We start from the raw sequence: 25,112 nt of genomic DNA on the forward strand, positions 1-25,112 counted from the left end.
AGTTACCCCATTTTAGAGATGGGGCACAGCAGAGAGTGTAGTCTGGTGATCTCTGTGCCTATCTTACTCTCTTTCTTATATTCCCAGTGCTTGGCACATAGTAGCTGCTCAATATTAATTAAGTGAATGAATAAACAACAGCACATGAGAGGCATACCATTTCTAAAAACATCGTGTGAATGCATTAACTTCAGTGGCCTCTGTTTCCCCATCCACAGATTAGCTCCTTCCAAAGTGGGTCTCCATTAGATCTGGGGGACGGGAAATGGGGCAGACCTTGGACCTGACAGAGGACCACTTCCCTGTGTCAGGGGTATGATTTTGACACCTGTATGCTCCATGCCAGGACAGTAACAACGTCCTGAACTTAACACTGAGTTGCGTTAATCAGCTGCTAGGATGTGGACACAGAACGAAGGTGAGCCCATCTATTCTGGTTATACTGGTTGCATTATTCCCAGTCTTAATCTTTGCAGGGCTGTGGAGAGAAGATTAAAGAGGAGGAGATGGGAGACAGGAAAGAAAATAGTGCTTGGCATGTTAGGTGCTCAAAGCTGTGTGACCATCTTCCCAGCCAGCTAGGGCAAGGGCTCAGTCAATGACAGCTTACATTACTTAACAGTGCTCATCGCAAACCTCCAAGTAGGCATTCTTACTCTCATGTTAAGGCTGAGGAAACAATAGATTTTCTTAAGGCCCCATAGTGTATAAAGAGAAAATTCCATATCTGAACCTGGGTCTGTCTGACTCCAAAGTCCATGCCTTCGCCTCTCCACCCAGCTGCTTTTGAAAAGACAGATAGCGCTTGGCACATACTGTGAACAGCTGGGTTGACCCAGTGAGTGCATGAGTTGAAGAGGACCGCGTATATCTGGGACAGCAAAAGCAGCCATACCCCCTCTGGTGTTGACAAAATGATGAACTCCAGCGTGAGACAGCCAGGTTCCTTCCTCCAAAGGCCATTTTTCACTAAGGTCCATGGTTCCCACAAGTCTCTTGTCTGTGCAGCTCTCTCATCAAACGGAATCTCCTGAAATAATGAGCATGAAAAAATGGAGATAATTGACTACTGATACTCTGCTGGGGAGGGAACATGTTCTTTTTTTTTTTTCATTTATTTTTATTAGATGGAGGCTAATTACTTTAAATATTGTAGTGGTTTTTGAAAGAAGTTTCTAGTTTATTGTGCTTCTTCAGCATGTGAAGATTGTTGTCAAGATTCAGGCATTCATAATAGCCAAGACAATTCCACTTCTGGGCATATATCCAGGAGAAAACTTTTAATTCTAAAAGATATACACACTCCTAAGTTCATAGCGGCTCTATTTACAATGTCCAAGACATGGAAGCAACCTAAATGTCCTTTGACAAATGAATGGATAAGAAGTGGTACATATATACAATGGAATATTACTCAAGCATAAAAGAGAGTGAAATACTGCCATTTGCAGCAACAGGGATGCAACTAGAGATTCTCATACTAAGTGAAGTATGTCAGAGAGAGAAAGACAAATGCTATATGATATCACATATATGCACAATCTAAAATATGACACAATTGAAGGTATCTATGAAGTTGAAACAGACGTAGAGGCATAGAGAACAGACTTATAGCTGACAACAGAGAAGGAGGGCCATGGGGGATGGACTGGGAGTGGAGTTGGTAGATGCAAACTATTACATATAGAACAGAAAATGGACAAACAACAAGGTCCTAATGCATAACACGGAGAACTATATTAAGGGACCTGGGATAAACCATAGTGGAAAATAATATAAAAAAGAATATATATATATGTATATATATATATGTGTGTGTGTGTAACTGAGTCACTTTGCAGTACAGCAAGAATTAACACAACATTGTAAATCAACTATGTGTGTGTGTACACACACATGTGTGTGTGTTAGTCGCTCAGTCGTGTCCGACTTTTTCTGACCCCATGGACTGTAGCTTGCCAGGCTCCTCTGTCTATGGGATTTTCCAGGCAAGAACACAGAAGTGGAACATTCCCTTCCCCTAGGGATCTTCCTAACCCAAAGATTGAGCCCAGATCTCCTGCGTTGCAGGCAGATTCTTTGCCATCTGAGCCACCCATACTTCAATAAAATATAAAAATTAAAAAAGATTCAGACATGGTCTGAGTGTGAGATCTTCAACAAGTCTAATCGAGTCAAAAAACCATGATTCCCCTTTTCATTCAGCTAGCATGTTTATGGAGCAACTATCTCATTCAAGGCTTTGAGCAAGGAAATTACTGTATTTAGTTCTGCATGTTTTATAGAATCCTAGAACTTCAGGATAGGATAACAGTTTCATTTAAAAAACTAAGAATATACTTCTATATGTGACTAAAAAACAGACTGGAAAAACTGAACTAAACTTTGGAGGTGAATCCCATCAGATTGGAAATATGAGTACTTCCCATCATAATGGAAATATGAGTACTTCTCATTTTCTTGCTAGTCTTCTGCATTTTCCATAATAGACATGCATTACTTTTATAAGCTGAAAAAATATATAATAAATATTATTTTAAAGGAAAATCCCAGGGCTGAGAAGGACCATGAAGATGCATTTTCCACTTTCTCTTGAAAACCATGATAGAAAGTCCACGTCATGAGGGCTCTAGTTTTCATAAAAAGGACACTTCACTGGCTGTCTCCAAGAAGTCCAGCCAGGGAATCTCTTCCTGTAAACTGTGCCTGGGAAGATTACAACTCACGGCCAAACTTCTGTCTACATTACAAAGAGATTTATAACTCTTTGCATGGCTGGTCCTCCAAAGAACACGGCTGAATAACTGGAGGTGACTGATGGACCTAATCTGTGAATGCAGCCAGTGGGACAGTCACCAGGGTTGAAACCCTATCAGCCTCATTAGGATGGGCCCTGGTGATCACCAGGTGCAATCAGAGCAGCGGGCTTCCTTTGGTCTCAAGAACGTTGTTCATAGTTGCCCTGCAGGTTCCTTCACTGCCAGTCTGTCTGCGGACAAGGCAGACTGATGTGATGGGTTTTGGCCCTCTGCCTAGAGAAGGGTGGTACTCCTGGAAAGTTGCAACAAACATCCACAAGTCTCTAGTCAAATACCAGGAAGCACCAAAGATTGTACTGTACTTCATTGGGTCCTGGCTTACTAGGGATTTGTGTTCAATCCAAGCACCCCAAAATTTTAGAGGGGAATTCTAGACCAGAATGGGTATATCTTAATACCATAGGGACAACACTGGATTTATCAATAAATTCAAATTTTAATGCTGACACTGGCACTAACTGGGTGACTTTGGGCAAACCCATTTATGCTCTTGAGGCTTAATTTCCTCAACTTCAAATGAAGGAATTGGGACTAGATGATGTCAAAGGTTTGTGCAGTCTATAATACTATGCTTTTCCATACAAAGGTCACCAATCCAATCACATTAGTAGGCTGAGAAAGCTGTCTTTGGAACAAGATGGGTGCTCTGGGCAAAACTAAAAACATGTTTGGAACAGAAATCCAAACCTGGGCCATGATCATACCAGTTTCTTGTTCAATCACTAAGTTATGTCCAACTCTTTGCAATTCCATGGATTGCAGCATGCCAGGCTCCCCTGTCCTTCACTATCTCCCTGAGTTTGCTCAAACTCATGTCCATTGAGTTGGTGATGCCATCCAACCATCTCATCTTCTATCACCCCCTTCTCCTTTTGCCTTCAATCTGTCCCAGCATCAGGATCTCTTCTAATCAGTTGGCTTTTCACATCAGGTGGCTAGAGAATTGGCGCTTCAGCTTCAGCATCAGTCCTTCCAATGAATATTCAGGACTGATTTCCCTTAGGATTGATTGGTTTGATCTCCTTGTAGTCCAAGGGACTCTCAAGAGTCTTATCCAGCACCAGTTTGAAAGCATCAATTCTTTGGCACTTAGCCTTCTTTATGGTCCAACTCTCACATCCATACATCACTACTGGAAAAACCATGGCTTTGACTATATGTACCTTTGTCAGAACTGATGTTTCTGCTTTAATACACTGTCTAGTTTTGTTGTAGTTTTCTTTCCAAGGAGAAAGTACTTTTTAATTTCATGGCTGCAGGTCATACAGGTATCATCATTTAATCAAATAAACTAAATACTCAAAAGTCTTATATCTTTACCAATTATAAAATAACATTAATAATAATATTACATCCTTTAAAAGCAACATGTATTTATCATACACTGTTCACTCAAAATCATTTTATTAATCTTGAGAAGTGAGTTGGAGATTATAATAACTTTGACAAAAAATGGAACTTTACTGAATCATTGGAGAAGGGTTTTCAAAGTAGATTCTTCATCTCTCTTGGTCCAGTGGCCTAGATACCCACTTCCCTTCTCCATGGGATCTTCCTAACCCAGGGATTGAACCCGGATCTCCCACATTGCGGACAGATTCTTTATCATCTGAGCCACCAAGGAGGGGGGTGGAGTGGAAGAAACCCACTGGACCCCAGGAAAGAGATTTGTAAGGTGCTATCTTCTGGATGAGGGAGGTTAGGCTCTCACACCCATACATTTTATTTTATTAATCTGAACTACATAGGTTCATGTTGAGTGTTTTATTAACTTCAACTTGAAAGCCCTGCTGATTTCTCTGATGCTTGAATTTCACACCTCAACTTGGGAAAGTCAAACACATAATGTGAAATGAAATTGCATCAAACACAAGTATTTCAAGGAAGACTGATCAGTCGCATCTGTTCCTGAAATTCTAAAACCATAACATCAGTCACAGGAAGCCCCAGAGCTGCTCACAAAACTCTGGAGGCTAGTGGATATTTTCCTAGCTTCTGGCCATGTAAGACCACTTATTCAGAGTTTTCTATAAAATGTTTAATCTGTAGCCAAATCAAAATTCTACCGAGGACCAAGTCCATGTAAAAGAAGCTAAAAGACAAAACAAAACAAAACAAAAAGATTAATGTAAGCATAGGAATAAGAAGTGAAGAAAGTTTTCTGTAAAACAGCACATGGCAGCTCAAACAATAATACATATGATAAGGTGGAGTAGAGGGCATGAGTGGGAAAGTACCGAGAGCTAATTCTGACTTTGAGAAGCTCTTTCTTTTCAAAGAGATAGCTGTACACCCATGTTCACTGACGCATTGTTCACAATAGCCAGGATATGGAAACAACCTATGTGTCTTGTCAGTGGATGAATAGATAAAGATGTGGAAGATACATACAGTGAAATTTTATTCAGCTGGGGCCTCCCTGGTGGCTCAGTGGTAAAGAATCCGCCTGCAATGCAGGAGACCCAGGTTCAATTCCCGGGTCAGGAAAATCCCCTGGAGGAGAACAAGGCAACCCACTCCAGAATTCTGGCCTGGAGAGTCCCCATGGACAGAGGAGCCTGGCGGGCGGCAGTCCATAGGGTTGCACAGAGTCGGACATGACTGAAGAGACTTAGCGCGCGTACACACACACACACACACACACACACACACAATTCAGCCATAAGAAAGAAGGGAAGCTTGCCATTTGCAACAGTACGGATGGAGCTGGAGGGCATTGTGCTAGGTGAAATAAGCCAGACTGAGAAAGACAAATAGTGCATGGTATCATGTACATGTAAAATCTAAAGGAAAAAAAAAAAAGAACTCATAGAAACAGAGAGTAGAAAAAGCAGTTGCCAGGGGCAGGGTGGCAGTGGAAACAGGAAAAGTTTGGTATAAAGGGTAGAAGTTTCAATTATAAGGTCAACAAGTTCTGAGGATCTAATTGTATAACACTATGACTATAATTGATAACACTCTATTGTATAATTGAAATTTTTTAGAAGAGTTGAATTTAAATGTTCTCACTGAGAGAAAAAATAAGATAAATATGTGTGAGATGATGAATGTGTTTACTAGATGGGAGAATCATTTCACAATGTGTGTATATATATATATATACACGCACACACATTATATATATATAAAATCATCATGATGTACACTTTAAATGTCTTCCAATATTATTTGTAAATTATACCTCAATAAATCTGAAAAAATTAAAGTAATAAATAGCAAAAAATGGGGAGAGAGACAGAAAGAAGAACTGAGCAGAGTTGGACACTGGAGTCTATGGAATACTGGAGTACTTTGAGCATAATATTGATATTTAATAAATATTGAATGATTCAGTTCAGTTCAGTCACTCAGTCATGTCTGACTCTTGTGACCCCATGGACTGCCACATGACAGGCTTCCCTGTCCATAATCAACTCCCGGAGTTTACTCAAAGTCATGTCCATCAAGGCGGTGATGTGATCCAGCCATCTCATTCTCTGTGTCCCATTCTCCTCCTGCCTTCAATCTTTCCCAGCATCAGGTTCTTTTCCAATGAGTGAGTTCTTCACATCAGGTGGACAAAGTATCAGAGTTTCAGCTTCAGCATCAGTTCTTCCAATGAATATTCAGGATTGATTTCCTTTAGGAATGACTGATTTGATCTCCTTGCAGTCTAAGGGACTCTCAAGAGTCTTCCAACACTACAGTTCAAAAGCATTGAATGAATGAATAAATGATAATGGCCAGTGTGGGTAAGGACCCCAGTCAGATATTATATCCTATTAAGCTCCCAAAGGCAACCTACCTACCCCAAGAGAGGGTGTGAAGCCAAATGGACCTTTGGGCTTGAGTTTAGGGCTTAGGTTCTCCAACCACCAGAACTCTTTTTGGAGCTGCCTCTAGAGCAAGCCACCTCCCCAGCTGCCTGAGGGATCTTAATTCCCAAGCAGGGATTGAACCTGGGTGCTGGCAATGAAAGCACCAAGTCTTAATCACTGGACAACCAGGGAATTCCCTGGTCATCTTTGATTAGTTGATTGCATCTCACATCCAATCAACCACCAAACTTTGTCCAGTCTAACATTTAAATATCTCAAGAATGCAATTTCTACCCTCTGCTTTCATTGCCTCAGCCTTAGTTCAGCCACCATCCCCTCTTACTGAAATACTGTGGTGACTTCAGTGAGTCCCTGGTCTTTCTTTCCTCCAACCCTTTCTCCACACTTCGCTGTAATATTTTTAGAACACAGACTTGATCATGTCCCTCCTTGATCAAAATACTCTAATGATTCATTATTCCCAGGAGAAAGTCTGGACCACTTAACATGGCATATAAGGGCCAACTATTGCAAAGTATTTGCAATCCCTGAATTAGCTCCGTTCTTGGATTTTTTGATATTCAGTCATTCCAGGAGCTGAAGCAAGAGTGCTCTTCCTTCCTCACCTTGCAAACTACAATTTATCCTTCACATTTCACCTTGGACTTGGTTCCTTGTCCCCCAGACTGCCCTGTGCTTGCTTCATTACAGTGTGCACCACACTGCACTGTAATTGTCTGTTAATATGTATATAGAGTTCAGTTCACAGTTTATGTACATAAGAGCAGAGATTCTATTTGTATCCCTAGCATTGGTACAGGGGTTTCACAGTTCAGTTCAGTTCAGTAGCTCAGTCATGTCCAGCTCTTTGCGACCCCATGAACCACAGCACACCAGGCCTCCCTGTCCATCACCAACTCCCGGAGTCCACCCAAACCCATGTCCATTGAGACGGTGATGCCATCCAACCATCTCATCCTCTGTCATCCCCTTCTCCTCCTGCCCCCAATCCCTCCCAACATCAGGGTCTTTTCCAAGGAGTCAGCACTTCCCATCAGGTGGCCAAAGTATTGGAGTTGCAGCTTCAAAATCAGTCCTTCCAATGAACACCCAGGACTGATCTCCTTTAGGATGGACTGGTTGGATCTCCTTGCAGTCCAAGGGACTCAACAAGAGTCTTCTCAAACACCACAGCTCAAAAGCATCAATTCTTCTGTGCTCAGCTTTCTTTATAGTCCAACTCTCACATCCATACATGACCACTGGAAAAACCATAGCCTTGACTAGACAGACCTTTGTTGGCAAAGTTATGTCTCTGCTTTTTAATATGCTGTCTAGGTTAGTCATAACTTTCCTTCCAAGGAGTAAGCGTCTTTGAATTTCATGGCTGCAGTCACCATCTGCTGTCATTTTGGAGCCCCCAAAAATAAAGTCTGACACTGTTTTCACTGTTCTCCATCTATTTGCCATGAAGTGATGGGACCAGATGCCATGATCTTAGTTTTCTGAATGTTGAGCTTTAAGCCAACTTTTTCACTCTCCTCTTTCACTTTCATCAAGAGGCTCTTTAGTTCTTCTTCACTTTCTGCCATAAGGATGGTGTCATCTGCATATCTGAGGTTATTGATATTTCTCCCAGCAATCTTGATTCCAACTTGTGCTTCATCCATGCCAGAGTTTCTCATGATGTACTCTGCATATAAGTTAAATAAGCAGGGTGACAATATACAGCCTTGACGTACTCCTTTTCCCATGTGGAACCAGTCTGTTGTTCCACGTCCAGTTCTGACTGTTGCTTCCTGACCTGCATATCGGTTTCTCAAGAGGCAGGTCAGGTGGTCTGGTATTCCCATCTCTTGAAGAATTTTCCACAGTTTATTGTGATCCACACAGTCGAAGGCTTTGGCATAGTCAATAAAGCAGAAATAGATGTTTTTCTGGAACTCTCTTGCTTTTTTGATGATCCAGCGGATGTTGGTAATTTGATCTCTGGTTCCTCTGCCTTTTCTAAAACCAGCTTGAACATCTGGAAGTTCACAGTTCACATATTGCTGAAGCCTGGCTTGGAGAATTTTAAGGATCACTTTCCTAGTGTGTGAGATGAGTGCAGTTGTGCAGTAGTTTGAGCATTCTTTGGCATTGTCTTTCTTTGGGATTGGAATGAAACTGACCTTTTCCAGTCCTGTGGTCACTGCTGAGTTTTCCAAATTTGCTGGCATACTGAGTGCAGCACTTTCACAGCATCATCTTTTAGGATTTGAAATAGCTCAACTGGAATTCCATCACATCCACTAGCTCTGTTCATAGTGATGCTTCCTAAGGCCCACTTGACTTCACATTCCAGGATGTCTGGCTCTAGGTCAGTGATCACACCATCGTGATTATCTGGGTCGTGAAGATCTTTTTTGTACAGCTCTTCTGTGTATTCTTGCCACCTCTTCTTAATATCTTCTGCTTCTGTTAGGTCCATACCATTTCTGTCCTTTATTGAGCCCATCTTTGCATGAAATGTTCCCTTGGTATCTCTGATTTTCTTGAAGAGATCTCTAGTCTTTCCCATTCTATTGTTTGCCTCTATCTCTTTGCACTGATCCCTGAGGAAGGCTTTCTTATCTCTCTTTGCTATTCTTTGGAACTCTGCATTCAAATGGGTATATCTTTCCTTTTCTCCTTTGCTTTTCACTTCCCTTCTTTTCACAGCTATTTGTAAGGCCTCCTTAGACAGTCATTTTGCTTTTTTTGCATTTCTTTTTCATGGGGATGGTCTTGATCCCTGTCTCCTGTACAATGTCACGAACCTCTGTCCATAGTTCATCAGGCTCTCTGTCTATCAGATATAGTCCCTTAAATCTATTTCTCACTTCCACTGTGTAGTCATAAGGGATTTGATTTAGGTCATACCTGAATGGTATAGTGGTTTTCCCTACTTTCTTCAATTTAAGTCTGAATTTGGCAATAAGGAGTTAATGATCTGAGCCACAGTCAGCTCCCGGTCTTGTTTTTCTGACTGTATAGAGCTTCTCCATCTTTGTCTGCAAAGAGTATAATCAATCTGATTTCAGTATTGACCATCTGGTGATGTCCATGTGTAGAGTCTTCTCTTGTGTTGTTGGAAGAGGGTGTTTGCTATGACCAGTGTGTTCTCTTGGCAGAACTCTTTTAGCCTTTGCCCTGCTCATTCCGTACTCCAAGGTCAAATTTGCCTGTTACTCCAGGTGTTTCTTGACTTCTTACTTTGCATTATAGGAGACTGGGGTTTCACAAACACCCACTATTTGTTTCTTGAATGAATGAATATATGACTCAAAGGTGGTGTTTGGTGCAAGCATGCCTCATTTTAACATGTCTCTTTAGCAAGTGTTCTCTTTGCAACCTCATCTGCCTCCTCTGCTTCTCTGGTAATTTCTCCACCTAAAAATCACACCCTATCTGCCTCTGCTTCCTGGCTTTATTCTTACCTTCTCATCTGGTCTAACTGGCTGAGTTTCTCCCACTTAAGCTCCCACTTCAGTGTGCATACCTGCTCCACCACCCGGCATGCCTCTGCCCATTGTACACCCACCTGCTTCCCTTCCCTGGACTGGATGAAACTACACGTCTGATCATCCACAGGAGACTCCTGCCCACTGAATGCAGCCAAGTCACACCTAGACCTCTAACCAATACCTCCAGGGTCTTTTCTAGTGGTGGAGGGTTTATCCTAGAAATACAAATTCATAAAAACCTGTCCCTACTTGATTCTGCCTTAGCTAGCATGAAAGAGCTCCATTTTGTAGAGAAGAGATGAAATAATTAGAAGTACCATGTTTGGAGATTCATATAGCATATTCCATCATTCAGGCATTCAAGCAGCCATAGGTTCTAAAGAGTTTGAACACCCTCCACTAGTTGATAACTTACACTATAAATCAAGGTATATATATATATATATATATATATATATATATAAACATATATATATATATATGTTTATGTGTGTGTGTGTGTCTAGTTAGAGATATCAGTATATAAAATAAACTTTTCCATTCATTTGATAAATATTTACTTGATGTCTCCTATATACTAGTCACTGTGCTAAGTGCTTGGGATAGAAAAGGGTAAATCTTGCCTTTCCTTCAGAAAGTTTTCAACCTTGAGGGGGAGACAAATATCTGGGCATATTACTACAGAACAATGTACTAAGTGCAAGCCTTGAGTCAAGCACAGATAAATCAAGGATCTGCAAATAATAGATTCAGGATGTTAGACAGCAGCTGAGGACCTTTAGTCTAACCCTTCCATTATGCATGACTCTTCAGTCTATGTCTTTGCAACCTGTACTTCAGTACCCAATAAGGAGTTAATATTCTCCCAGACAGACCATTGTATTTGTGAACTGTTCTGTCAAGCAATTCGTTTAAAAATTTTCATCAAAATATTGATAGTCAACAAAAATCCTCAGTGCTACTGAGCCTTTCTGGGACCTCCTGCCCCTTGTCCTGTTCTTCAGAGGTTGTTGAAGATGAGATACTCTTCCTGGAATATCAAGATTTTACCCCTCCAAGATTTATGCCCTCCAAGCTTTGCAGATCTGGGCCTATTCTTCAGTGAGTCAAGAATCAGAAGGAATATTCCATCTTGGCTTTGAATAGGGAGTATAAATCTGTCTGATTACATCCAGAAAACAAAGCAAACTACTAAATTGAAGCACAAGAGGTTTAGAGGTCATGTGATGATGTCTTCCTTCTCAACTAGGAATTTCTAGCTAAGATCTCCATTACCTAGGGTCTAGGTGTCTTTGTCAAAATGGGATGCTATAACCGAGTACCACAGACTGGATGGCTTATAAACAACAGAAATGTATTGCATATAGTTCTTGAGGCTGGAAGTCTGAGATTAGGTTGCTAGCATGGTCAGGTTCTGGAGGAACTCTCTTCCATTACAGAATAGTGACTTCTCATTGCATTTTCACGTGGCAGAAGGAGAGCTAGAGAGTTCTCTGGGGAGGGGGATCCTCTCATAAGGGCATTAATTCCATTCATGAAGGCTCCACCCTTATGACCTAATTACTTTCCAAAGGCCCCACCTCCTAAGACCACCACAGTGGGCATTAGGATTTCAACATATGATTTTGAGGGAACACAAACTCTCAGTCCATTGCACAATGTCTAGCCTGGTATTAGCTATCAGAAAACTCAATCTTAGTCCACAAGCACCCTTGTGGGCAACAGTAAAATAGAGGGCACTCTCCTCTTGGGCTGCCCCAAAGGTTTGACTCTGATAAGTTTCAATTTCTAAACTTTGATGTATATTTTCCTTTTGTTGTTGTTGTTCAGTTGCTAAGTTGTGCCTGACTCTGTGAACCCACGGACTGCAGCACACCAGGCTTCGCTGTCCTTCACTATCTCCCAGAGGTTGTTCAAACTCATGTCCATTGAGCTGGTGATGCCATCCAACTATCTCATCTTCTGTTGCCCCCTTCTCCTCCTGTCCTCAATCGTTCCCAGCATCAGAATCTTTTCCAATGAGTCAGCTCTTTGAATCAGGTGGTCAAAGTATTGGAGCTCCAGCATCAGTCCTTCCAATGAATAATCAGGGTTGATTTCCTTCAGGTTTGATTTTAACTCCAATAAACCAAACACATCAGAGTGTACATCTGGGCTCTTAATATTCCAATGATTAAATTCAGTAGCACATACAAAACTTTTGCTTGGTTGGAAGAGAAGAGAGAGTAGAACACTCTAAATATCCACTGTGAAAGAAAATACCTCTTTGATGAATAAAAGGACATGAAATCCAGAGGCATGAAGTCTTCCTCTGAAATGGGCTGATGTTTAGAGAGTTGACATGATTCTTCTGGGAGTCATTTGTTTTTCCACATAGTCTTACTAACTTTGTAGAATTGGAAACCATTCTTTCAAATTGGCTTAACCAACTGGGCAGAGTATTTGTGAAGTTCCTATGGAATTTACTGATGCTAATATTTTAAGTACTCCAATGAATAATTCATGCTACTACTCTCTAAGGGGCTGTGGCAACAAGCATATTTTTAGGAAACTTAATGAAGTTATAAGATGATGAAGTCCTTTGCAGAACACTCAGTGACTCAGGCTTTTCATCTCTAAAGTCAGTCCATTGAAACCAAGCTCGGAAGTTCTCTCCACCATGAAACTTTCCCAGGGAGAGTTATTTCCTTCTCCCTTTCTGCTTCTCCAAACTTTCTATATTCCTTTAAAGCTACACTTTACCATTGGATGATAATACTCTCTTTGCAAGATGATTCTTGTCCTTGTGAGAAGGTAATCTTCTTAGGACAAAGTAGTACCTTATCCACCTTTCCATGCCCACTGTTAGCACAATGGCTGGCCAGATTTACAGTCAGGAAATTTTGCTGAATGAATGAAATGGACACACCTACAGCTGGGAAACTCATATGAGTCTGTACCTGCAAACCCTTCCCATAACTCACATTAAATCAGAATCATAACACATGATTTGCCACCATATTCTGCCATCTAAGCAGCATAATGCCTAGTATACTCTGATGAGGAAAGAAAAAGGAGAATAAATATTTCCAGAAAACTGTGTTCTTGCCTGGTTGGGGATTGCTACTCAACTAAGTAGCCCCAGAAGGATCATTTCATCTTGTTGGAGCTCAGTTTTTCCAGTGTGTGAAATAGGGCTCATAAAGCCCATTATTATTTTTTTAATCAAAGTTTCATGAGAATTGTATGTCAACTAGAGAATCATCAAAACAGCATACAAATGCACAGCACTGTTATTATTCAGCAAATTTGCTTATACATGTCACTTGCTATGAGGCATTGTATTCCAATTTGGAGTTCCCCACTTGGGAGGTGACACAGCATGTAGAAGGCAGTGTTAAATGTAATGGGTAAGAGCACGACTTTGGGACAGATGTGGACTTAAGTCCCAGGGCCACCATTTCCCAGTGATAGGTAAGCAAGGACTGTAATGTCATTGAACCTAATTTTTCCCGTTTGTCATAGAGGATCATAGCATAGGCTTTGTGGGACTGTTGTCAGGGTTAAATGAGAACTATCTGTAATGTAACCAGCATAGATCCTGGCCAGTAATAAAACTCAATAAATAACAGTAGGTGTTTTTATTAAGATCATTATTAATTTTTGAAGTTGATACATTTCCAGAAGTGACTTGGTTCCATCCACAAACTTCATTCCATGGGAAACAAAGCTAAAGGGTATGTATGCCCAGAAGTGGGATTGCTGGGTCATATGGCAGTTCTATTTCCAGTTTTTTAAGAAATCTCCACACTATTCTCCATAGTGGCTGTACTAGTTTGCATTCCCACCAACAGTGTAAGAGGGTTCCTTTTTCTCCACACCCTCTCCAGCATTTATTGCTTGTAGACTTTTGGATAGCAGCCATCCTGACTGGCGTGTAATGGTACCTCATTGTGGTTTTGATTTGCATTTCTCTGACACTACAATATTGTAAAGTAATTAGCCTCCAACTAATAAAAATAAATGAAAAAAAAAAAAAAAAAAAGCTAAAGGGTGACAAAGCATTCAGAAGCAGACGTTTGCCCCCAAAGGAAAGGACATTTGTAAACAGTGGGCAAGGACACAAAGGCAAACTATTTGCTGTGTGCCAGTCCTGGAAAGGAAGAAGGGAATCGAGGCAAGAAAGAACATCGGAGACCAAGAGGCAGAGTGAAGTTCTGTAAGGACTCTCTGAGGCAGAGTCACAGACAGGGCTGCCTGTCCGGGGGATGTTGGGAAACCACAGGAGAGGATTAAGTGTTTCCATTTGAGAAGCGCAATTGGGCCGCCGTCTATGAGGCAAAGACAAAGAGAGCCAGAGTAGGATGAACTGCCACAGCTCTAATTATGAACCAAGAATAAGATACAGACGTGGGCCCCGCAGCAAAGAGTTGTCATTTATACACAGACCTACAGCCAAATATGTGCAGGGGAAAACAGCAGGGTTACCATCTAACCTAGCTGTCCGTATGTCCATAATGTGAGCCATATGTGTCATTTTAAATTTTTTAATAGCCACATTAAAAAAAAAAGTAATACAGATGAAATTAATTTTAATAATGTATTTTCTTTAACCCACTATATCCAAAATAGTATTTGGTTGGCCAAAAAGTTGGTCTGGATTTTTCCATAACATCTTAGGGAAAAAGAACTTTTTGGCCAACACAATATTTCAATATGCATTTAATAAAAAAAATTACTAATGAATATGTCAGATTTCTTTTTTTTATACCAAAGCTTCAAAATCCAGTCAATTATAGCACATGCCGCCTGGTACCAGCCACACCTCAAGTGCTCAATAGCCACCTGTGGCCCAGAGCTAATCCCAGGGGAAAATGAATTCCATTCTCTTGACCTCCTAGGCTGCTGTTTAAAACCTTTTAAAAGCCCAGATTCATAGAGCAAGAAAAGAGCTTTGGAGATGTACTATGGGCAAGGGCTATCTATTTATTCCTAACAGTTTTTCTTTAACCTCTAGGCTTCAATTTAAGCAGTTCACACCCCACTGAAAACCTCCTCCAATTCAACACTCACTGATGACTGACTAAGTGCTTGGTGCACGTGCTAAGTCACTTTGGTTGTGTCGTAATCTTTGCTACCCCATGGACTGTAGCCTGCCAGTCTTGCTGTCCATGGGTTCTCCAGGCAAGAATGCTGGAATGAGTTGCCATTTCCTTCTCCAGGGGATCTTCCTGACCTAGGGGTTGAACCTGAGTCTCCTGTGTCTCCTGCTTTGCAAGCGGATTCTTTTACCACAGAGCAACTGGGGAAGCCCAAGTGCTTGGTCTGGGCAGTTTAATCATGGTGGATATTCTGTCCACTCTCCCATTCTAAGGAAAACTGGCTTACCCATACTTTCCCCCTGCAATCCCAAGGCAGCTTTATGCACCCACCTCTTCTCACTATACCCTCTTCTGGCTCAGGTGACCAGAGATGAATAGGCATATGACTCCATGAATTGTTGGATTTATCTCTATTGTCACTGGGTGTGGAAAAGCTTGTCCAACCAGAGACTGACCACTGGGGACTAGTTGGGCCAATCAGCTTCTCTGTCAGGAATATGGAGGCAGAATCAGGCTTAGGGAGAAGCATCAGATGAAGACACGCATGCAAGAAGCAGAAACAGCTTCAATAACATTGTGTTTCCAGTTGATTCTTAGGTTTCTTCAGGTTCCTCTTAGATCTATTTTCCAGATCAGGATTCCCAAGGCATTTCATTTTAACAAAGCAATTCTCCAGATGAAAGAATTTGAAAGCCTCCTATGGGAGGGTCTCCAAGTAACCCCTGTTCTTGGAACTCTGTTGGAACCTTCTAGTATCAACCACATTCTGGGCTCCTAAAGCATAGCTGTTTGCTATTTCTAGTTTACCGTGGGATTCATGTATCTTTTATGGTAATGATAAGTTTATAAGAATCCCTTCTGTGTGATGCAGTGGTGAAAAATCTGCCTACCAATGCAAGAGATGCAAGAGATGCAGATTCCATCCCTGAGTCAATAAGATTCCCTGGAATAGGAAATGGCAATCTGCTCCAGTATTCTTGTCTGGGAAGTCTCACGGACAAAGAGTTGGACACGACTGAGCATGCATGCACGCATATGTGTGGAGGAAACCTGAGTGAGTCTATACCTTTCAACAAAAAGGCCTACCACAGAGATGGATGCTTCTACACGCATTCAAGCAAAGCTCTTTTCCATCAGTCCCCTCCAGTCTTGTTTGCACTCTGTCTCATGCCTACATTTAGCCTGACAGAGAAATGATAGATTGCTTTATGTTGCATTCTCAAATAATTATGCTCTGGAAAGGCCTCATTTCAGGGACCTTCCAGGGATCATTCTAAGCTGCACATCATTGGCAGTAGTGATTTCAACCATGACTGCACACCACAACCACCTGGTATACTTTTAAAATATATTGATGCCCACAGCCCTTCCCAGACCCATGAAACAAGAACCTCTGGGAGCACGTCCCTTGACATCTGTATCTCTTAAAAGGTCCCCAAATAATTCTAATGTGCAGCCACAATTGAGAAATACTGATATACAGGATATGGCCTGGTATAGGTTTGGGTTTCTGGCAATCAAATTAGGTATTGTCTTAATCATAAAAGAAATGCATATTTGTTTTCTAAAGAATACCTTAAAAGTGGAGAATGGTCCAAAGTGGAAAAGTCTCATTCATCAATAAAATCCCCAACAATCTCACTCCCTGGAAATAGCTATTTTAGCTTCATATGTGCCCTTCTAAAAATTGTCTATGCCTATGCAAATATATGGGGTTTCCCAGGTGGCTCAGTGGGTAAAGAACCTGTTTGCAGTGCAGGAGACACAGGAGATGCAGGTTCAGCCACTGGGTCAGGAAGATCCCTTGGAGTAGGAAATGGCAACCTCCTCCAGTATTCTTGCCTGGGAAAAGCCATGGTGGGCTCTAGTCCATGGGGTTGCAAAGAGTCAGACATGACTGAGTGACTGAGCACAGCACAGCATGCAAATATAGGTATGAATATATGTATATATGCACAAGTATTTATATACAGAAATACAAGTGTATCTATGGAGAGAGGCACACATATATACAAATACATGTGTACATATACTTTTTTTCCTATGCCTGGGTTTTTTTCATACTAATATATTTTAGTTATTAGCCTAGAAATTTGTGATTTAAAAAATAATGGCAGGGGATGTCCCTGGTAGTCCAGTGTTTAAGAATTCACCTTCCAATGCAGGGGAGGCGAGTTTGCTCCCCAACTGGGGAACCAAGATTCTACATGCTGCAGAGTAACTAAGCTTACCTGCTGCAACTGTTGGAACCTACATGTTCTGCAACCCACATGCTGCCAACTATTGAGCCCACACCACAGCTTGAGAGTCTGTATACCACAAAGAAAGGTCCCACATGATGCAAGGAAAATCCCAAGTGCTGCAACTGAAACCTGACACAGCCAAATAAATAAATAAGCTTCGCAGATGCCACTGGAGACACAAGAGATGCAGGTTTGATCCCTGGGTTGGGAAGATCCCCTGGACATGGAAATGGCACCCCACCCCCATATTCTTGCTGGAAAAATCCGAGGACAGAGAGGGTGGACTATGGTCCATGGGGCCACAAAGAATCAGACATGACTGAGCAATATCCTATCAGTTGATATAGGTATATATATATTTTAAAAAATAATGGCAGTGTTTGAGAAGTTATTTACTTTCCCAGATAATACAACAAATTATAAAGCTAAAGTCATTAAAACAGTGTGATCTTATTCCTAGAATAAATGGTTTGTTTGAATAGAATAAAAAACTTAAAAAATAATGAAATTGATTTGGTATATAAAAAATGGTGTTTTAGGTTAGCAAGGGAAAAGATAGACTACTCAATAAATTGTATTGGGATAATTGGCTACTTTTAAAAAAGTGGACTCTTTCCAAGTGGTGGTCACTAGTGGATTCCCAATTCTACTAGATTGAAATGCTACCTCGCCAGGTTTATTGGATCTATTTCTGGATGCTTTGATGTTTTTCCATAATCTCTCTAGTGTTGCACCAGTGTTTTACTTATTATATGTTGTGACATTTTAAAATATCTAGCTTGATTAGACTTCCTTCCTGACATTACTTTCCCCCCACCCCAAATATTGCCTGGCTAGGGACTCATCACCTGCTCCACACAGACTAAGCAGTCCAGGAGGCACTTGCAGTAATAAAGTGAAAGTGTTAGTTGCTCAGTCTTGTCTGAATCTTTGGGACCCCATGGACTGCAGACCACTCACCAGGCTCCTCTGTCCATGGACTTCTCCAGGCAAGAATACTGGAGTGGGTTGCCATGCCCTCCTCCAGGGGATCTTCCCGACCCAGGGAGTGAACCCAGGTCTTCTGCATTACAGGTGGATTCTTTACCACTTAGCCACCAGGGAAACCCAGTAATAAAGCAAGAGCCCAAATAATGCCAAAACAAGGTATCCCATATCAGTATTGAAAGAGCTCTGAAAACAAATTTTCATTGCAACTATAGCTCACAAAAGTTAGCCAGAACCTACACTCTAAGACTAAATAGGGTAGCTGCTACTTAAATAAAATATTTAAGTAGGATCAAGAGTCTCCTAACATGTTATCCAAAATGTCCAAAATACAGTTGGAAATCACTCATCATACCAAGATCCAGGAAAAGCACAACTTAAATGAGAGAAGACAATCAAACAATGCTGACACTGAGGTTAATCAGATGTTGGAAATATCTGACAAGAATTTTAAAGCTGCTGTTATAAAAATGCTTCAAGAATAACTACAACTTCTCTTGAAACAAATGAAAAAATATAAAATCTCAGCAAAGAAATAAAAGTTATGGTGGTTTAGGCACTAAGTCATGACTGACTCTTGCAACCCAATGGATGGTAGCCTACGAGGCTCTTCTATCCATGGGATCCTCCAGGCAAGAATACTGGAGTGGGTTGTCATTTCCTTCTCCAGAGGATCTTGCCAACCCAGGAGTCAAACCCGGGTCTCCTGCATTGGAAGCAGATTCTTTACCAACCGAGCTCCAAGGGAAGCTCCTTTAATAGGATACTATGCTGAAGCGCGCAGACTGCGACGGACCGCGCAGAAGCGCAGCCGTGAGGAGCTACCCCTCTCCAAGGTCAGGGGTGGCGTCCGAGAGCACCAGGCTGCGACAGCGCAGGAGTGACGCAGAGGAGCTTCCCCACGTCCAAGGTCAGGGGCGGCGGCCTAGAGGAGCTACCACACACCCAAGGGCAGGGGCCGTGCCTAAGAGGAACTACCCCACGCCTGAGGTCAGGGGCGGCGTCCCAGAAGAGCAACCCAACCTCCAAGGAGCAGCTGCTGCGCGAGCTCAGGCGGGCCGAGAGAAGCTACTCCACGTTCAAGGTCAGGAGAGGCGACCGTGAGAAGATACCCCTCTTCCAAGGTAAGGAGCAGCGGCTGCGCTTTGCTGGAGCAGCCGTGAAGAGATACCTCACGTCCAAGGTAAGAGAAACCCAAGTAAGACGGTAGGTGTTGTGAGAGGGCATCAGAGGGCAGACACACTGAAACCATAATCACAGAAAGCTAGCCAATCTGATCACACGGACCACAGTCTTGTCTAACTCAATGAAACTGAGCCATGCCGTGTGGGGCCACCCAAGACGGAAGGGTGTGGTGGAGAGGTCTGACAGAATGTGGTCCACTGGAGAAGGGAATGGCAAACCACTTCAGAATTCTTGCCTTGAGAACCCCATGAACAGCATGAAAAGGCAAATTGATAGTACTGAAAGAGGAACTTCCCAGGTCGATAGGTGCCCAATATGCTAATAGAGATCAGTGGAGAAATAACTCCAGAAAGAATGAAGGGATGGAGCCAAAGCAAAAACAATACCCAGTTGTGGATGTGACTGGTGATAGAAGCAAGGTCAGATGCTGTAAAGAGCAATATTTCATAGGAACCTGGAATGTTAGGTCCATGAATCGAGGCAAATTGGAAGTCATCAAACAGGAGACGGCAAGAGTGAACGTCGACATTCTAGGAATCAGCAAACTAAAATGGACTGGAATGGGTGAATTTAACTTAGATGACCATTATATCTACTACTGTGGGCAGAAATCCCTTAGAAAAAGTGGAGTAGCCATTATGGTCAACAAAAGAGTCTGAAATGCAGTATTTGGATGCAATCTCACAAATGACAGAATGATCTCTGTTTATTTCCAAGGCAAACCATTCAATATCACGGTAATCCAAGCCTATGCTCCAACCAGTAACGTTGAAGAAGCTGAATTTGAACGGTTCTATGAAGACCTACAAGACCTTTTAGAACTAACACCCAAAAAAGATGTCCTTTTCATTATAGGGGACTGGAATGCAAAAGTAGGAAGTCAAGAAACACCTGGAGTAACAGGCAAATTTGACCTTGGCATATGGAATGAAGCAGGGCAAAGGCTAATAGAGTTTTGCCAAGAGAACACACTGGTCATAGCAAACACCCTCTTCCAACAACACAAGAGAAGACTCTACACATGGACATCACCAGATAGTCAACACCAAAATCAGATTGATTATATTCTTTGCAGACAAAGATGGAGAAGCTCTATACAGTCAGCAAAAACAAGACCAGGAGCTGACTGTGGCTCAGATCATCAACTCCTTATTGCCAAATTCAGACAGAAATTGAAGAAAGTAGGGAAAACCACTAGACCATTCAGGTATGACCTAAATCAAATCCCTTATGACTATACAGTGGAAGTGAGAAATAGATTTAAGGGACTAGATCTGATAGACAGAGAGCCTGATGAACTATGGACAGAGGTTCGTGACATTGTACAGGAGACAGGGATCAAGACCATCCCCATGGAAAAGAAATGCAAAAAGGCAAAATGGTTGTCTGAGAATGCCTTACAAATAGCTGTGAAAAGAAGGGAAGTGAAAAGCAAAGGAGAAAAGGAAAGATATTCCCATTTGAATGCAGAGTTCCAAAGAATAGCCAGGAGAGATAAGAAAGCCTTCCTCAGGGATCAGTGCAAAGAGATAGAGGCAAACAATAGAATGGGAAAGACTAGAGATCTCTTCAAGAAAATTAGAGATACCAAGGGAACATTTCATGCAAAGATGGGCTCAATAAAGGACAGAAATGGTATGGACCTAACAGAAGCAGAAGATATTACGAAGAGGTGGCAAGAATACACAGAAGAGCTGTACAAAAAAGATCTTCACGACCCAGATAATCACGATGGTGTGATCACTGACCTAGAGCCAGACATCCTGGAATGTGAAGTCAAGTGGGCCTTAGGAAGCATCACTATGAACAGAGCTAGTGGAGGTGATGGAATTCCCATTGAGCTATTTCAAATCCTGAAAGATGATGCTGTGAAAGTGCTGCACTCAATATGCCAGCAAATTGGGAAAACTCAGCAGTGGCCACAGGACTGGAAAAGGTCAGTTTCATTCCAATCCCAAAGAAAGACAATGCCAAAGAATGCTCAAACTACCACACAACTGCACTCATCTCACACACTAGGAAAGTGATCCTTAAAATTCTCCTAGCCAGGCCTCAGCAATATGTGAACTGTGAACTTCCAGATGTTCAAGCTGGTTTTAGAAAAGGCAGAGGAACCAGAGATCAAATTACCAACATCCTCTGGATCATCAAAAAAGCAAGAGAGTTCCAGAAAAACATCTATTTCTGCTTTATTGACTATGCCAAAGCCTTTGACTGTGTGGATCACAATAAATTGTGGAAAATTCTTCAAGACATGGGAATACCAGACCACCTGACCTGCCTCTTGAGAAACCTGTATGCAGGTCAGGAAGCAACAGTTAGAACTGGCCATGGAACAACAGACTGGTTCCAAATAGGAAAAGGAGTACATCAAGGCTGTATATTGTCACCCTGCTTATTTAACTTATATGCAGAGTACATCATGAGAAATGCTGGGCTGGAAGAAGCACAAGCTGGAATCAAGATTGCTGGGAGAAATATCAATAACCTCAGATATGCAGATGACACCATCCTTATGGCAGAAAGTGAAGAGGAACTAAAGAGCCTCTTGATGAAAGTGAAAGAGGAGAGTGAAAAAGTTGGCTTAAAGCTCAACATTCAGAAAACTAAGATCATGGCATCTGGTCCCATCACTTCATGGCAAATAGATGGGGAGACAGTGGAAATGGTGTCAGACTTTATTTTTGGGGGCTCCAAAATCACTGCAGATGGTGATTGCAACCATGAAATTAAAAGACGCTTACTCCTTGGAAGGAAAGTTATGACCAACCTAGATAGCATATTAAAAAGCAGAGACATTACTTTGCCAACAAAGGTCCGTCTGGTCAGAGCTGTTGTTTTTCCAGTGGTCATGTATGGATGTGAGATTTGGACTGTGAGGAAAGCTGAGCACCGAAAAATTGATGGTTTTGAACTGTGGTGTTGGAGAAGACTCTTGAGAGTCCCTTGGACTGCAAGGAGATCCAATCAGTCCATCCTAAAGGAGATCAGTCCTGGGTGTTCACTGGAAGGACTGATGCTGAAGCTGAAACTCCAATACTTTGGCCCCCTCATGTGAAGTGTTGACTTCACATGAAACGACCCTGATGTTGGGAGGGATTGGGGGCAGGAGGAAAAGGGGACAACGGAGGATGAGATGGCTGGATGGCATCACTGACTTGATGGGCATGAGTTTGAGTAAACTCTGGGAGTTTGTGATGGACAGGGAGTCCTGGCGCGCTGTGATTCATGGGGTCGCAAAGAGTCGGACACAACTGAATGACTGAACTGACTGATGCTGTAGTAGACTGAATAGTATCCCACTGTATAGAGAGACCATAATTTAATTAACCCATCTTCTACCATGAAAATTTAGGTTATGTCTCAGTACTATGATGAACATTTATATATATATATATATATATATATATATAGTTGTGTGTTTCTATGCTGAAGGATTTTTTTTTAAGTGTGAAAGTGGAGCCACTAAATATACAATAACAGAAATTAAAAAACAGAAAGGAAGTAATAAAGATAATATCAGAAATAACTGAAAACAGAAAACACATTAGAGAAAATCAGTAAAAACAATTATCTGATTGTTATGAGAAAAATATCAGGAAGATCAGTAAACCTCTAGCTAGACTGATAGATATGAAAAGAAAAAAGACAATTTACCAACATCAAGAGTGAAATAGGAGATTTTGCTACAAATCTGGTAGTCTTTAAAAGGGTAGTAAAGAAATAAATGAACAATTTTGCAGTTTTAAATCCAAAAAAGAAATGGACTAATAGCTTGAAAACCATGAATAATGAAAATTCAAGTCAAGATGAAATGTCATATAAATAGTTCTGCTATTATTATAAAAATTGATTTTATATTTTAAAAGCTCCCCAAAAAGAAATCTTTATGTTTGAATTGTTTCACTGGAGAATTTTATCAAACATTTAAGAAAGATTTAGCACCAATTTTACATAATCATGTCCAAAAAATATAGAGAAGGAATCACTTTGTAATTCATTTTATGACTGCTGCTGCTGCTGCTGCTAAGTTGCTTCAGTTATGTCTGACTCTGTGCGACCCCATAGAAGGCAGCCCACCAGGCTCCTCTGTCCCTGGGATTCTCCAGGCAGGAACACTGGAGTGGGTTGCCATTTCCTTCTCCAATGCATGCATGCATGCTAAGTCGCTTCAGTCATGTCTGGCTCTGTGCAACCCTATGTATAGCAGCCCACCAGGCTCCCCTGTCCACAGGATTCTCTAGGCAAGAATACTGGAGTGGGTTGCCATTTCCTTCTCCAGTTTATGAGACTAGTATTATCTTGATACCAGAAGCAGAAAGCACAAAAAGGGAAAACAGCAAATCAGTAACTCATGAACTGATATGCAAAAATTCTCAACAAAGTATCAGTAAGTTGAATCCAGCAGTTCTTTGTAAAAAATAATAATATACATGACCAAGTAGGGTTTTATTTCAGACATACAAAGCTTCCTCGAATTTCAAAATCATTCAAATGTAATCCCCTTTATCAACAGGCTAAAGATGAAAAAAGATGATCATATCAACTGATCCAGAGAAAGCATTTTTAAAAATTCATCATTCACTCATAATTTAAAAAAAATTCAACAAATTAAGAATAGAGGAAAACTTTCCCTACTTGATCAGAAGCACTTACAACAAAATCTAAAATTAACATTATTCTTAATGGTGAAAGAAAGGATGAAGACTTTTCCTTTAAGATTAAGATTGGGAACAACTAATAAACAAAAATCTCTTGCATTTCTATTAACAATGAGAAAACAGAAAGAGAAATTAAGGAAACAATCCCATTCACCATTACAACAAAAAGAAAAAAATACTTAGGAATATATTTACCTAAAGAAACAAAAGATCTATATACAGAAAACTATAACACACTGATGAAAGAAATCAAAGAGGACACAAATAGATGGAGAAATACACTATGTTCATGGATTGGAAGAATCAATATAGTGAAAATGAGTATACACCCCCAAAGCAATCTATAGATTCAACACAATCCCTATCAAGCTACCAATGATATTTTTCACAGAACTAGAACAATTAATTTCATAATTTTTATAGAAACACAAAAAAACCTCAAATAGCCAAAGCAAGCTTGAGAAAGAAGAATGGAACTGGAGGAATCAACCTGCCTGACTTCAGACTATACTACAAAGCTACAGCATCTAGACAATATGGTACTGGCACAAAGACAGAAATATAGATCAATGGAAAAAAATAGAAAGCCCAGAGATAAATCCACACATCTATGGACACCTTATCTTTGACAAATGAGACAAAAATATACAATGGAGAAAAGACAATCTCTTTAACAAGTGGTGCTGGGAAAACTTGTCAACTACCTGTAAAAGAATGAAACTAGAACACTTTCTAACACCATACACAAAAACAAACTCAAAATGGATTAAAGATCTAAATGTAAGACCAGAAACTATAAAACTTTTAGAGGAAAACATAGACAGAACACTCTCTGACATAAATCACAGCAAGAT

General features: G+C 41.1%; 1 protein-coding gene across 2 annotated transcripts in view; it reads right to left on the reverse strand.

Annotated features, from left to right (window-relative positions):
* The window catches only part of AMOTL1 (angiomotin like 1), a 215,191-nt gene that overhangs the window by 169,790 nt on the left and 20,289 nt on the right, over nt 1-25,112 (reverse strand). Inside the window, exon 2 of one of the 2 annotated variants that reach the window (XM_043898076.1) lies at nt 896-1,030. The exons of the other annotated variant lie outside the window; for it this stretch is intronic. Coding sequence (XP_043754011.1) covers nt 896-980 — 85 coding nt within the window. The 5' untranslated portion in view covers nt 981-1,030. The remainder of the gene's footprint in view (nt 1-895; nt 1,031-25,112) is intronic. 2 annotated transcript variants of the gene reach the window in all.

The sequence above is a fragment of the Cervus elaphus genome, chromosome 1 (assembly GCF_910594005.1).
Source record: "Cervus elaphus chromosome 1, mCerEla1.1, whole genome shotgun sequence".
Classification (NCBI taxonomy): Eukaryota; Metazoa; Chordata; class Mammalia; order Artiodactyla; family Cervidae; genus Cervus; species Cervus elaphus.